Source organism: Ranitomeya imitator, chromosome 3 (assembly GCF_032444005.1).
Source record: "Ranitomeya imitator isolate aRanImi1 chromosome 3, aRanImi1.pri, whole genome shotgun sequence".
Taxonomy (NCBI): Eukaryota; Metazoa; Chordata; class Amphibia; order Anura; family Dendrobatidae; genus Ranitomeya; species Ranitomeya imitator.
The window spans coordinates 1519982-1535950 of NC_091284.1; the positions used below are offsets into that span (position 1 = coordinate 1519982).

At 44.8% G+C, this 15969-nt stretch overlaps 1 protein-coding gene across 2 annotated transcripts in view; it reads left to right on the forward strand.

Moving 5' to 3' along the window:
• PDE9A (phosphodiesterase 9A) overlaps positions 1-15969 on the forward strand; it is a 105005-nt gene that overhangs the window by 13207 nt on the left and 75829 nt on the right. For both annotated transcript variants that reach the window (XM_069760362.1, XM_069760364.1), the window contains exons 2-4: positions 13729-13768; positions 13907-13975; positions 14116-14202. In XM_069760362.1, the coding sequence (XP_069616463.1) occupies positions 13729-13768; positions 13907-13975; positions 14116-14202 (196 nt within the window). The remainder of the gene's footprint in view (positions 1-13728; positions 13769-13906; positions 13976-14115; positions 14203-15969) is intronic.

Here is a 15969-nt window from a genome sequence, read left to right on the forward strand (position 1 = left end):
GGCGGGACCCGGGGGTGGGGGGAGCTGGCCCTGGTCGTGGCGGCGGACGGCGCCGCCCGAAGATTTAAAGGGGCGTCTTTTTTTTTTTTTTTTTATCTTCTCCTGCAGCGCCGGCCGCCCCCAGCATTGTGCCGCCCGGGGCGGACCGCCCCCCCCGCACCCCCTTTCCTACGCCACTAAGCCTAGGCTGGGTGCTTTCCCAGCCACAAAACGCATGTTCTCACTGAGGATTTTTTTTGCGAATCATCCTGAAAAAGCACTGGAGCGTATTTCTTAATGATGGACACTATTGTCATATTGGCAACTATAGGTAGTTGAAAAGGTAACTTTATTGTTGATGCTAGTATTCCGAACCTTCCTATGTGTAAGACGTGTTTTACGACGCCCCCCGAGGAAGCACAATAGCGAAACGCGCGTTGGGGTTTGCTCAGCACGTCCTATACTAAGGTTGGTTTTTCATGGATGTTTCTATTTTTACCACTTTAATTATTATTTTTTATCTATGGCTCATGGATCTGTAATGCATTGTAATTGGACCTGATTAAGCTGCTTTGTTCATGGTTAGGCTTTCCTTTTTATGAGCGTCTTTCATTTGGATGTCCATAAGCATTATGCACCTGCCACTTTATGCTGTTATATTGGGAATGAGGCCCTTATGAACTTCCAGAACTAATTGCTGCTACCATTTGCCTGTACATTTAATTGTTTACTCTGCCGCTTATCTTGTGAATTGTATGCGCATATCCATATGTATGTGGTCTAATTATGCCCTTATGATCACACCAACTGCGTTTGGACGCGGCACTAAGGTGTCACTCAACTCTTTTTTTTTTTTTTTCTCGTTTCTTACTTTTTTCTATGTATTTATTTTTTTGATGACAAAATTCCTTTGATACAATCATCAATAAAAAATTCTATTTTAATTATTGCTCCGCAATCCATTTTTTTCTTTGGTTTGTTATAGGTAGTTGAAAGGGTAACTTTATTGTTGATGCTGGTATTCCGAACCTTCGATGTGTAAGACGTGTTTTACGATCCATGTTCTGTACACGTTCAGTAGCAATTGTAAGGGACCAATGTGGATATCGTCTTCTGGACAATCACACACCAAACAATTAGCTGTAGAGCAATTACCTTTGGTTCTTATTAGTTCTGCTAATGGTGTGTTCTTTTTTGTGAGGCTAATGTCATGATCCAGCTTGTAAAATGGTGTTACTGGCTGCTAATTTGCTGTAAGCTAAGATTTCTAACAGGTTTTCTCCATTATCCGCCCTTAACTCTAGGTCTAGAAAATGAATGCTGGTAGGTTACAAAGTAACAAAGTAACATAGTTATCAAGGATGAAAAAGGACATTTGTCCATCCAGTTCAGCCTATATTCCATCATAATAAATCCCCAGATCTACGTCCTTCTACAGAACCTAATAATTGTATGATACAATATTGTTCTGCTCCAGGAAGACATCCAGGCCTCTCTTGAACCCCTCGACTGAGTTCGCCATCACCACCTCCTCAGGCAAGCAATTCCAGATTCTCACTGCCCTAACAGTAAAGAATCCTCTTCTATGTTGGTGGAGAAACCTTCAATATTCCACCAGCAAGAGCAAAACAGTCACAATGCAGTGACATGATGACAATCTGCAGAACTAATCATATGCTAAAGAGCTGCAAGTTACATTTACAGTGCCTTGCGAAAGTATTCGGCCCCTGGAACTTTTCAACCTTTTCCCACATATCTTGCTTCAAACGTAAAGTTACCAAATGTAAATTTTTGGTGGTGAATCATCAACACGTGGAAGTCGAACAAAATTTATTGGTTATTTTAAATTTTAGTGGAAATTCAAAAACTGAACAGTGGGGCGTGCAATATTATTCGTCCCCTTTACTTTCAGTGCAGAAGTTCATTGTGGATCTCTGAATGATCCAATGTCGTCCTAAACGCCTAATGATGATAAATATAATCCACCTGTGTGTAATCCTATCTCTTGCTCTGTGATAGTCTCAGGGTTCTGTGTGAAGCACAGAGAGCATCATGAAGACCAAGGAATACAACAGGCAGGTCCGTGATACTGTTGTGGAGAAGGTTAAAGCCGGATTTGGATGCAAAATGATTTCCAAAACTTTAAACATCCCAAGGAGCACTGTTCAAGCGATCATATTGAAATGGAAGGAGTATCATACCACTGCAAATCTACCAAGACCCGGCCGTCCCTCTAAACTTTCATCTCAAACAAGGAGAAGACTGATCAGAGATGCAGCCAATAGGCCCATGATCACTGTGGATGAGCTGCAGAGATCTACAGCTGAGGTGGGACAGTCTGTCCATAGGACAACAATCAGTCGTACACTGCACAAATCTGGCCTTTATGGAAGAGTGGGAAGAAGGAAGGCATTTCTCAAAGATATCCATAAACAACAAGCCTCCTGGGAAACACCAAACATGTGGAAGATGGTGCTCTGGTCAGATTAAACCAAAATCAAACTTTTTGGCAACAATGTCACATGATATGTTTGACGTAAAGGCAACACAGCTCATCACCTGAACACACCATCCCCACTGTCAAACATGGTGGTGGCAGAATCATGGTTTGGGCCTGCTTTTCTTCAGCAGGGACAGAAGATGGTTAAAATTGATGGGAAGATGGATGGAGCCAAATACAGGACCATTCCTGGAGAAAACCTGTTGGACTCTGCAAAAGACCTGAGACTGGGACGGAGATTTGTGTTTCAACAAGACAATGATCCCAAACATAAAGCAAAATCTACAGTGGAATGGTTCACAAATAACCGTATCCAGGTGTTAGAATGGCCAAGTCACAGTCCAGACCTCAATCCAATGGAGAATCTGTGGAAAGAGCTGAAATCTGCTGTTCACAAACGACCTCCATCAAACCTCACTGAGCTCCAGCTGTTTGCCAAGGAAGAACGGGCGAGAATTTCAGTCTCTCCATGTACAAAACTGATAGAGACAAACCCCAAGAGACTTGTAATCGCAGCAAAAGGGGCGCAACAAAGTATTAAGTTACAGGGGCCGAATAATATTGCACGTCCCACTTTTCAGTTTTTGAATTTCCCCAAAAATTTAAAATAACCAATAAATTTCATTCAACTTCACAATTGTGTTCCACTTGTTGTTGTTTCTTCACCAAAAATTGACATTTGGTATCTTTATGTTTGAAGCATGAAATGTGGGAAAAGGATGAAAAGTTCCAGGGGGCCGAATACTTTCGCAAGGCACTGTATGTATGAGATGGTGAGATATGGAGTCTGAGAGTCAGAACATTGTTACACTTCTGCTCATCAGTGTATGTCCTTTTAGAGATAAACGGTATGTCCACTTATAAAAACCAAATTCTTTATTTTTGATCCATTAAAACATGTTCTGCCTTTCCGGCGCTAACTGCGCCCTTAGTCATAGAGATATCAGTATTCAGTCACACCTATTTAAAATCACTCTTGACCAATCAGAATATGGTACACACATTTTACAAATAGTTATATAGGTTGAAAAAAAAACCATGGTCCATGAAGTTCAGTATTTATCCACCAATTGTACATTTTGTCATTAAATCATTAAATTAACTAGAACCCTCAATTGTCATGCGCAGTGTAGGACAGATTACGTGCAACATAGAGATAAGGGAAGAGGAACCAAACACTAGGGAAGGGGGGAGTGGAAATCCCTAGACCAATCTAACGTCACCCTCTGTCCTATCGCCCCTATATAGCTTCCGCACCTATCGCCGAGCACGATACCTAATTGCTGCCTGACCCTGGCAATATGCCCTGCCCCAGCTAGAACCGGATGAGAGCTAGTCAATCCCCTCTACTGCTAAACACAACTGGGATAGACTTAGCTTGAGAACATTCAGAGAGAAACACCAACATCCTCCAAACTCAAAAAAGACAATCGCCAACTGCTACTGCTCCAAGTCTCAACAGGGAAATTCAAATAGAAAATAACACCCGCGCTTGCAAGCAGCAAGTATATCAACACTCAGGTCCAGGTGTGGCCATTAGCAGCGGGGGAGGTGGCCACTTGTCTGCAAGGCAAACTACTGAGACCTTCTGCAGACAGATGCAAGAAAATGGTCTGCAGCCTTTGACACATCCGTGACACCAATGTTCTGTGTATCTGGCCCTTGCATAAATTCTGTTTTACTGTCAGCCATTACTACCTGTTGCGGTTGGTATTCCACATCCTGACTACTTTAACTGTAAAGATCCCTTTCTTCCACAAAAATAACACAGGGGAACAATTTGAAAAACATTTTCTGTTGAGTTAGGTTTTTGAGCTGATTTATACTAAAATTGGCATGCTGATTCCAAAAATGTAGTCAGTTTTTTTCTAGCACGTCAAGTTTTTCCTACACAACTTTCCTGCCAAAGAAGCACAATTGCACTGATATCTGTAATAAGACTTGTTATCTGATTACAATTCGACTCATATAGAGCTACGGGGCAACTTGTAAGAGTAGTCACAACTTTGTCATGCCTATTTCCTATATATTTCATTTTTTGTTCATATTTGTACTATTTTAAAAAAAAAAAACAACACTTTTTAGGTACAGTAGTTTACATAGTTTTGAGAAGACAAAAATCCTATAGTTCAAAAACTTGATGTGATAGAGAAAAACTGAGATCATTTCTGGATTCAGCATCCAAAAATTAAGAACAGTTGTCTGACCTAACTCTTAAAAAATTGTGTTCCCCAGTGTAATGAATGCTCCCTGATCCTTAGTATGGTCTTTGGAAGGAATAAGTCATTTGCCAGTCCTTTATACTGACAACACATATAGTTATACATATGAATGACATCTTCTCTGAGGTATCTTTTTCTAAGCTAAACAAGCCCAACTTTTCTAACCTCCCATCATATGAGAGGCAATTCACCATCTTATTAATCTATGTACATTTCTTTGGGCAGTGCAGGGGTTAATTTGCTCTGTTGAAAGCTCTTGGAGCTAAGGCTCTCAGCTGTGTTAGCCACTCCCATCTTCTACATAATCTGGGCTCTGTCTAGCACTCATTGTCAGAGGTAGCTTATGCTGCATGGCTGGAGGTTGTTGGTGGATATTGGAGAAGGCATTTGGTAGATTTATCTGTGACTGTTGCTAGGTTTTGAGTGTGTGATAATTCCCTTGCTTTTACTTTGGTTTATCCTCATCCTCCACTCCCCGGTGTTTACTTATGTTCCTTGTGTGCATACATTTGTATGTTTTGTATTTTCCCGTTACCCCTGTTCGTATTGCCTTGTTAAGTCTGGTTGGTGTATTGCGGTACACTACTATTCCCCTCTTCCCTTGGTGGGGGAAGGGCAGAGAAGGAGGGCAGATTTAGGAGTTAAGTCAAGGTATGTAGCCCCGGCGTCTTCACTTTCAGAAGTAATCAAAGGAGCAGGGCGAGCTAGAGTGCCCCCGAGCGTTGGGGACAGGGATCCCGGGACCCTCGACAACAGAATCATGGCATTAGCTCTGACTGAAACCGTTTTTAGTTAATTATGGATCCTATTACTGCTGACATAGCAACTGCAGCTGTTGAGCCTTGAGGTGGCAGATCTACGCACTCGTTTTTCAGCACCCTAACACATCAGGTATTGGGACCATGACTCCCAGGCAACCCTTAGTGGAGCCCAAGATCGCTTTACCTGAAAGGTTCTCTGGGAGGAATGACAAGTTTGTTTTTATCAAGGAGGTCTGTAAACTATACTTCAGGTTACATCCTTGTTCCTCAGGAACCAAGGAGCAATGGGTGAGTATAATTTCGCTGTCACGGGTGTGTCAGATGCAACAGACTGTCGCTCTGCATCTGGCTGCAGAAGGTCTCTGCGTTTGGCATTACAGATGCCTCCTTAATCCTTCTGACTCTTGGGCTCAGCGATAACCTTCCTCCAGATCTAGTTGACACACCTGGACCTGTACGTTTCAAGTTTCCCAGTTTGCTGCAGAGAGTCACTGGTGATATTCACATTTTTCCCTTTTGAAGGCTTGGAGCTATAGCAGTTGGATAACTTCCTCTCTGGAGCGTTTGAGGACGTTTGGTGTTACCTCTCTAAGTCGGCTCAAGATAAGTTCATTGCCCTTGTCTGTCTACTTTTTTATCTTTAGTTTTCATTGGGGAGTAACCAGTACCATCCCCTCCAACTCCCTATCCAGAGCCTAGCTTTAGGGAAATATATGGCTTAGGTTTCCTGCTCGGCAATTGGTGAGGAACCAATTTAGGGATGGTAGGGCATGTAGGGTGTTGTTAGATCTTCGTAGGGGACCATCACTCACACTTTCACTAGTGACTGGACTTCCTTCCCTTCATCCCTTTGTGTTGCACTTAGTCTTCCCACACTGTGCGTGACACTCGCTCCTTCAGGGTGACTCCCAAGCAAAGGCATTTTCTCTCCCATCTGGCTCCCAGTCGCTCCAGACGGTGGAGGATTTTTTTTATTGCGCATGGTAATATATACGATGACCCCAACCGCATCTCCCTGGAGTCCACACTGCATACGCTTCAGCAGGAAGACCAACCGGCGGAGGAGTATTGGTCCGAGTTTTGGAGGTGGTCCACTGACACTAAGTGAAATTACCTCGCATTTCATAGCCCTTCACAGAACTGGTTATCAGTAAGGGTGAAGGATGCCCTAGCGCTGTATGAGACTGCAGATTCACTTGAGGCGGCCATGTCTCTGGCTATCCAGGTGGATCGCTGTCTTTACCAGAGACATAGAGAGATACAACGAGCGTGAGGTCCGAGGCCAATGGAAATCTGGTCTGAGTCATCTGAGGAACCCTTGTAGTTGGGTGTGACATCTCGTTCTGGAAAGCAGCCTGTTGTTCAGCGCAAAGGTGGAGAATGTTTTTACTGTGGTAGAAAGGGCCATTTGTAGGCACGTGTCCTTCCCTATCTCACAGTAAACAACCGCCGGAAAACGAAGGAGCCCAGGTTGTGGGGAGGTCAGCAACCCGGGTGTACATATCACCTCTGTGGGTAGGACACAATTTTTTCTGCCAGCTGAAATCCATCTGGGCAAAGATAAGGTGGTTATTTCTGCGTTTCTGGACAGTGGGGTGGGGTTTAACTTGATCGACGCTAGGTTCGTCCAGGTCCAGGGCCTCAAACAACATACTGTCCAGACCTAAACACATAATCGCCATCGACTCCACATGCTTGAGACAGGGGTATTTTACTCAAGCCGTCCACGGGTTACATCTTCAGGTAGGGGCCATGCACTCAGAAGGTACTGACTGCTATGTTACAGGGTCTGCCCTCTCTTGTGGTTCTTGGACTCCCTTGGCTCACTCTGCATAACCCTGTGGTAGATTGGCAGACTAGGGAGGTGGTAAAATGGAGTGAGTATTGTCAAGGACACTGGTTGGGCATCTGGCTTGCAAGGTTGGCTATCCAGTCTGTGTCTAAATACCTGTCTGACTTTGGGGATGTGTTTTTGGAGCAGGGTTTAAAGAGACTTTTGTCCTTATGACTGCACTGTTTATCTTGCTCCTGAGGTCAAGCTGCCTAATCAGATTGTGGGAGCAAAATGGTTTTCTAAACTGGTCTCTGGGCATGTAATTGAATTTGTATTAAAGAGGGGGATGAGTGGAAAACAGCTTTCAATACACCTGAGGGACAATATGAGAACCTTGCGATGCCATTTGGGGTGACGAATGCTCCCGCCGTCTTTCAGCACTTTGTAAATTACATTTTTAGTCACCTGGTAGGTACAGTGGGGACGGAAAGTATTCAGACCCCTTTACATTTTTCACTCTTTCATTGCAGCCATTTGGTAAATTAAAAAAGTTAATTTTTTTCACATTAATGTACACTATGCACCCTATCTTGCCAGATGTCGGCTGTGAGAACCAGCTGACGCCCGGCCGCGCTCGGATGCGCACCACCCATGTGCGCGGCCGATCGGCTATGACGTACTATCCCATCCATGGTCAGATGGGCCAGGGCACAAGGACGGGATATGTCTAATGTCAGAAAGGGGTTAATGTGCCCTCTGCACCCCATCTTGTCTGAAAAAAAAATGTAGACATTTTTGTAAATTTATTAAAAAAGAAAAACTGAAATATCACATGGCCATAAGTCTTCAGACCCTCTGCCCAATATTGAGTAGAAGTCCCTGTTACAGAACCCCAGCACCAAGAATGTTATGCTATATATATTATGTATAATAGGTTCCATGCGAAATGCATTAGTCCACAGGCTGCATACCTGGGCAGAGGGGACAAGATATCCCCCTTCTGTCCTCCCCCACCTTTGTAATTCCCACAGTAAATATCAGCAGGCTCCGGCCCCCTGCGGCTATTGTAATGTATGTCTGGCCTGCTTTTTCTATTGGCCTGCCCTGTGTATCTGTGTTATATATTCTGTGTGCTGTGAATAAAGTGTGTTCTTTTAGACTGGAAATACGTGGAGTAGCAGTCAGCTTTTATATGCTCTCACGTAACCAAGGAATTCCAGCCAGCGTCCTTCATTCAGAATCCAGCAAAAGCAGAGTGGACCTCCTGAAACACGGGGGGTGCTGAAAGAGGTACTACAGCACAGTAGACCCCATTACAGCCCATTTTGAGCTAGTACAGCCATGAGTCTTCTTGGGAATGGTACAACAAGTTTTTCACACCTGGATTTGGGGATCCTTGTTTTCTTGTAATTCCTCTATAGCTTTTATTTCCTTGTTTGTTAGATTTCGTTTAATCGATCCACAATTTTGATCCAAAGCTATAAGGTCTTTCTCAATTAACTCTTGAAATGTGTCCTGGACACTGGGACGAGCCTGGATCGTGTAAAAGAAAGGGTTACAACAAAACAAGGATTTGATTATTCGCTCTGCAGATAAGGGAGGTGGGACTGTTGCATTAAATGCATCTCTCTATTTCAGGGAGAATTCTACAATGTTACATAACTCAGATATATACATTTCCCTGGCTGGTGATCCTACTGTGTGTTATAAACAAAGACTTATCAGCCTACTGCAGGAAGGTCTGAATGAGGGGGTTTTCACACCAAAAATGTTTGATTATTTGAATGTGGCATTTCCAGTGGTTCCTAGCTATCACGCACTTCCTAAAATACAATGTTTTCCCCCCTTACTCAGACCTATTATTTCTGGCATTGGATCTTTGAACGAAAGATTGGGTGGATCATTTTTGCAGCCGCTTGTCAAACAATTATCTGGATATGCGAGGGACACTTTAAGGCGTTTCTTTCTGATCTCACTGACTTTGGGAAGATTTTTTTTGGGGAAGGTTTTTCTTGGCTGACATGTGACATTGTAAGCTTATATCCTTCCACGTAGCTGTTATTTGCTACGTGGGCTGTGCTATAAAATACGTGGGCTGTGCTATATACTGCGTGGGCTGTGTTATATGCTACGTGGGCTGTTATATACTACTTGGGCTGTGTTATATGCTATGTGGCTGTGCTATATGCTATGTGGCTGTGCTATATACTACGTGGCTGTGCTATATACTAAGTGGGCTGTGTTATATGCTACATGGGCTGTGCTATATGCTACGTGGCTGTACTAGATACTACGTGGGCTGTGTTATATGCTACGTGACTGTGCTATATGCTATGTGGGCTGTGTTATGTGCTACGTGGCTGTGCTATATACTACGTGGGCTGTGTTATATGCTACGTGACTGTGCTATATACTATGTGGGCTGTGCTATATACTACGTGGCTGTGCTATATATTACGTGGTCTGTGTTATATACTACATGGCTGTGCTATATACTACGTGGGCAGTGTTATATGTTACATGGGCTGTGCTATATATTACGTGGGCTTAGCTGTGCTATATGCTATGTGGGCTGTGCTATATGCTATGTGGGCTGTTATATACTACGTGGCCTGTGTTATATGCTATGTGGCTGTGCTGTATACAATGTGGCTGTGCTGTATACTACGTGGGCTGTTATATGACCTATCCATCAATGTCAATGGCTGCTCACTTTCCCTGGTCCCACAAGCTCGGTGCCTCAGGGCGATCCTTGACTCTACCCTCTCTTTCAAGCCACATATCCAAGCCCTTGCCTCCTCTTGCCGATTCCAACTCAAAAACATTTCCCGAATCTGTGTATTCCTTGACCATGAAACCACAAAAACACTAGTACATGCCCTTATCATCTCCCGCCTCGACTACTGCAACCTCCTACTCTCTGGCCTCCCCTCTAGCACTCTGGCACCACTCCAATCCATCCTAAACTCTGCTGCCCGACTAATCCACCTGTCTCCCCGTTACTCCCCAGCCTCTCCTCTCTGCCAGGCCCTTCACTGGCTTCCTATTGCCCAGAGGCTACAGTTCAAAACACTAACAATGACATACAAAGCCATTCACAATCTGACTCCTCCATACATCTGTGACATGGTCTCCCGTTACCTACCTACACACAACCTTCGATCATCTCATTATCTAATTCTCTACTCCTCTCTCATCTCTTCCTCCCACAACCGCATCCAAGACATCTCCTGTGCTTCCCCTATACTCTGGAACTCTCTACCCCAACACATCAGTCTCTCATCTACCACAGAAACCTTCAAAAAGAACCTGAAGACCCACCTCTTCCGACAAGCTTACAACCTGCAGTGATCCCCAGTCTACTGTACTGCCGCATGACCAGCTCTACCCTCACCAAGTGTATCCTCCCCCTTCCCCTGTAGACTGTGAGCCCTCGCGGGCAGGGTCCTCTCTCCTCCTGTACTTGTGTGTGCCTTGTTTTACTCATGTTTATTGTACTTGTCTATATTTGCCCCGTTCACATGTAAAGCGCCATGGAATAAATGGCGCTATAAAAATGAAGAATAATAATAATAATAATATACTACGTGGGCTGTGTTATATACTACTTGGGCTGTTATATACTATGTGACTGTGCTATATACTACGTGGCTGTGCTATATGCTACGTGGCTGTGCTATATGCTACCCATTTTGCACTATTAAAAATGTTCTACGTTAATACTTTCTAATGTTTACTTTAAAAGGTTTTCCATTAAAAAAATTTCATACTCAATGTATTCAGTTTTTTCTTTGCAGCAAGTTTAGCTAACAATAAAATGCCTACTGGTAACTGAGGAAGAGGGAGTAGGTCACAACAATTGGCATAGAAGGGGTGGACTTATATAAAGCCCCTCTGCTGTATGGTATTGTAGAATTTACAATAGCTATCATTCATGTAAGAAGTGAAATCTGGCATTGGACTATAGCTATATTTCTCTGCTGTATCTGGGCATTAAGAATCGTGGTATGTGTTAAAGGGGGGGCCCACTGAGACTCTTTCGCCCGGGGCCCTCAAAAACCTGGAGCCGGCCCTGCTGATGCCATTATGTGCAGTGACACATATCTGCCCTCATACACGGTACTTTTGACAGAGCCTCTTCCAGAGGGACCTGGCTTTTGCCTTGGATACTCTGTACAGACCCCTTTTACCACAAGTTCCAAAACAGAGACAAGTGTCATGTCCCAGGCTGTATTCATTTTTTTTACTACTCCAACCTCATGGGACTTGGTACCACAGTCTGTTCCCATGGTTACTCTGGCTATAGGGTAGTCCTTGGCATCTCCATGTATGCAGTGGAAGCCCACAAACTTATTAGGGGTCAACTGGTGGGGCAGTGCAGAGCTGATTAGGGTCACTAGATTGCCAGAGTCCAAATGTCCAAGAACCATTACCCCATTGATGGACATGGGACATGACTGCGGCCCCTTGCCGGGTTGACAGTCCATACTGCAGGCAGGTTAGGCGTAATAGGAGTAGGTTCTGCTAGGCTGCAGTCCATTAGTTCATGGGACATATGACATCGGGCGGCTACATGTTTAGAATTGTGACATCGCCAACAGACCACGTCCTTAACAGCCTTAGGGGACCCCTCAGCAGAATTGGGCCCCCCCGCATTTGTGGGTCTAGCCACCCTCCGCGGAGAGCCTGCTCCCCTTTGGGTATCCCAGTATGAGGAAGTGGGGATGTCTAGTTTCCCGAGGGATTTCTCAACAACCTGGTATCTCTCAACCAGGCTAATCAGGTCGTCCGCATTCTGAGGGTTGCCCTGGGCAATCCAGGTCTGTATTGCCCTGGGGAGGGAGTGGATAAACCTGTCCATTACCACCCGCTCGACCATCTGGGCAGGAGTGAAAATTTCTGGCTACAACCACTTTTGGACTATGTGCAAAAAGTCAAACATTTTTGAGACAGGGGGTTTGTCGCCAGCATATGCCCAGAAGTGGACTTGCTGAGCTCTGATGGACATCATTACTCCCAGGCGTGCTAAGATTTCAGTTTTTAATTTGGTGTATTCTTTGGCATCCTTGAGGGCTAAGTCATAATACACCTTTTGAGGTTCACTATAGCTCTGGCAGAAGTTTCTCCTGTTCAGCCATCCTCTCGGAAACAGTCAGAAAGGCTTCCACATCATCCCCCGGAGTCATTCTTTGCATGACTCGTCTTACCATTTTCCGGATGTATGAGTCATCACCTGGAGTTGGGGAGGTCCACCTCTGCGAGGAGCTCCACTTGCCACGTTAGCACCTCCTGCTGATGTCGCTGCTGCTGCTGTTATTGTTGAAGCTTCTGTACCAACAGTTTATTCTTCTCCTGTTGCGCCATATGCTGCTGTTGAGTGTGAGCTGGTGTTGCTGTTGGGCCTGAACCAGATGCTTCACAAGCTCCTCCATGCTGCCGGATGTCTTGTGCTAGATCGCAGATTTTACCCAGGACATGCAGTTGTCCACAGCCTCTATGCATATTACTGGAATGCTGTCCACATTCAAAATACCACGTGTGAGGGGTAGACTCACTCAGCTGCTTCCCAAGGTAGGCACAGGAACGCTTCATTTGGACAATCACCTGCTGGTTTATTATAGGACAGCATAAACCATAGCAGGGGGTCAGCAAAGTAAACAGGGCCTTTCTGGCATAATGGCAAAACAAAATGATAAACGTATAACAAAGTCCATATGTTTGAGGGGTCCGCCCGCCCAGACCACCATATGTCTACAGCTCCACCAGGAGAGACCGTTTGGAGCCTTCCCTCACCAAATACAACACAACCCTGACTCTCATGTCCAGCTATTTAACCTAGGCCATGTGATGATCACATGACTGTGACATCATCACAGGTCCTGCCAGGACTCTGCAGGTGGAGATATGGTGGACATTTTCCCACCTGCTCTATGAATGTCCCCAAAAACCAGCTCATGTAACTTTCACTTAACTCTCACAACACGTAGTGTGCTGGAGGAAAATTCTTGTTTCACATCACTGACGCCATTATGCAGTGGCACAGATCTCCCCTCATACACTGTACCAGTGACCCTGCCCTTCTTTTTTCCCTTCAAATGATGTCTCTATCTAGACCCCTGCACCTTTTCTAGCCAACTCTATCTCATCCACACTTCTCTGTCTTTCTCTAGACTCCTATGGTGGTGGATCAACTCCTATAGGGATAAAGGTCTTAGTATAGTAAAATCCAACATGTCCAATCGTTGGCTGGTCCCACTGAAATCAGCAGGATAAGCCTCCTATTTTCTTATCTGTGTGAACAGTTTTGCCCCACACACAACCCTAAAGATGGCACCACCGCTGTGAACAGGTGCCCTGCTACAGTTGGAGGAAGCTTATTCACAGTAACGTGTTCACAGGTGGAAATACATATGGTGGACAGTGATGTCTTGTATCATGTAGACTTTACGATAAACCAGGGCACTATGGGTAATAACGGCTTCTCTTTTTCAGAGACAGAATAAAGAATCCAATCTGCCAAGGTCCAGCGAAGGTGAGAGCTGGTGTCCAGATAATGCCACCATAAGGACCCAAAAACGGAGGTGTATAGACTGTACACCTCAGAAAACCCTGCAGAGCTATGATGGAGGTTTTCTAGGTACTTGTTATTTACATCAATTTTTTTTTTCAGGTTGCTGAAGAGATTTTAGAAGCCCTTAAGAAGCCTACGTTCAATGTCTGGTTAGTGCAGGACAAGGAGGTAGGTGACATAAAGGAGAACCCTATATAGGGAGCCAACGGCAGGAAGAGAGTCCATAATGAGAGCGTGTACCCTTTATATCACAGGCCTAGTTGGACGCATTACATATATTGATGTAACAACTTTACGTCTCCCTACAGATGTTGACCCTCTTGGAGCACATGTTCTACAACCTAAATCTAGTGACGCATTTTAAGATGGAGCCACAATCTCTTCAACAATTTCTGGTGAGCGGAAACAATCAGCTGATGAGTTAGAGCATTGTACATACACAGGGCAGTGATATCATTGATAGTGACACCTAAGGTGCGGCTTCTCCACCACTGTGTTGCTCCAGCTGTCATGCCATTCAGCATTATTATCTACAGTACCTTGCGAAAGTATTCGGCCCCTGGAACTTTTCAACCTTTTCCCACATATCAGGCTTCAAACATAAAGATACCAAATGTAAATTTTTGGTGAAGAAACAACAACAAGTGGAACACAATTGTGAAGTTGAACAAAATTTATTGGTTATTTTAAATTTTTGTGGAAATTCAAAAACTGAACAGTGGGGCGTGCAATATTATTCGTCCCCTTTACTTTCAGTGCAGAAGTTCGTTGTGGATCTCTGAATGATCCAATGTCGTCCTAAATGCCTAATGATGATAAATATAATCCACCTGTGTGTGATCAAGTCTCCGTATAAATGCACCTGCTCTGTGATAGTCTCAGGGTTCTGTGTGAAGCACCGAGAGCATCATGAAGACCAAGGAACACAACAGGCAGGTCCGTGATACTGTTGTGGAGAAGTTTAAAGGGACACGGTCACCTGAATTTGGAGGGAACAATCTTCAGCCATGGAGGCGGGGTTTTCGGGTGTTTGATTCACCCTTTCCTTACTCGCTGGCTGCATGCTGGCTGCAATATTGGATTGAAGTTCATTCTCTATCCTCCGTAGTACATACAATCTTGCCTTGTGCAGGCGTGTACTATGGAGGACAGAGAATGAACTTCAATCCAATATTGCAGCCAGCATGCAGCCAGCGAGTAAGGAAAGGGTGAATCAATCACCCGAAAACCCCACCTCCATGGCTGAAGATTGTTCCCTCCAAATTCAGGTGACAGTGTCCCTTTAAAGCCGGATTTGGATACAAAATGATTTCCAAAACTTTAACCCCTTAATCCCATATGAGGTACTATCCTGTCGAGGTGACCTGGGACTTAATTCCCAGTGACGGGATAGTACATCATATGTAATCGGCCGCGCTCACGGGGGGAGCGCGGCCGAGTGTCAGCTGACTATCGCAGCTGACATCTGGCACTATGTGCCAGGAGCGGTCACAGACCACTCCTGGCACATTAACCCCTGAAACACTGCGATCAAACATGATCACAGCATTCCAGGGGCATAGGGAAGCATCGCGCAGGGAGGGGGCTCCCTGCGTGCTTCCCTGAGAGCCTCGGTACAAGGTGTGGAGAAACGGGATGAGTGGGTGCTCTCGTCCGCTGGCCCGGATGTCTTTAGCAAGACTGCATGGAGCAAGGCTCATACCACTGAATGCCCGCTCTATCTCCCGGTGGGCCATACACTACACAGACAACACAGGGTTAAGGTAAAAAAGTGTGGCAATATTTTATTGAACCACAGCACACAATAGCAAACAGAACAGTCCCAGCAATTACCCCAAGATGGTGCACATTACAGGGCCTCACCCTTCCACTGACGCGCCAAGATAATGGTAGATGTTATGTCAGAGCTCCCAGGGTCGCTACTCCATCTGTGGTATACAGGCAGAGAGGAGGTAACGACAAGCATAGGGAGATATCCAAGAGCAGTGCTGTGTTCTTCAGCCGGGTCCAACAGACCCTCAGCTAAGATCCTGAAGAGTCTCCTACCAGAAGAAAAGAAGTCTTTTTATACCCGAGGCCTATAAGCTATTTTTAGAATTACCCAGAGTCCTTCAGACCAACATCAAGATAAGGTAAACAATGGTGATGAGATCCATTCAATC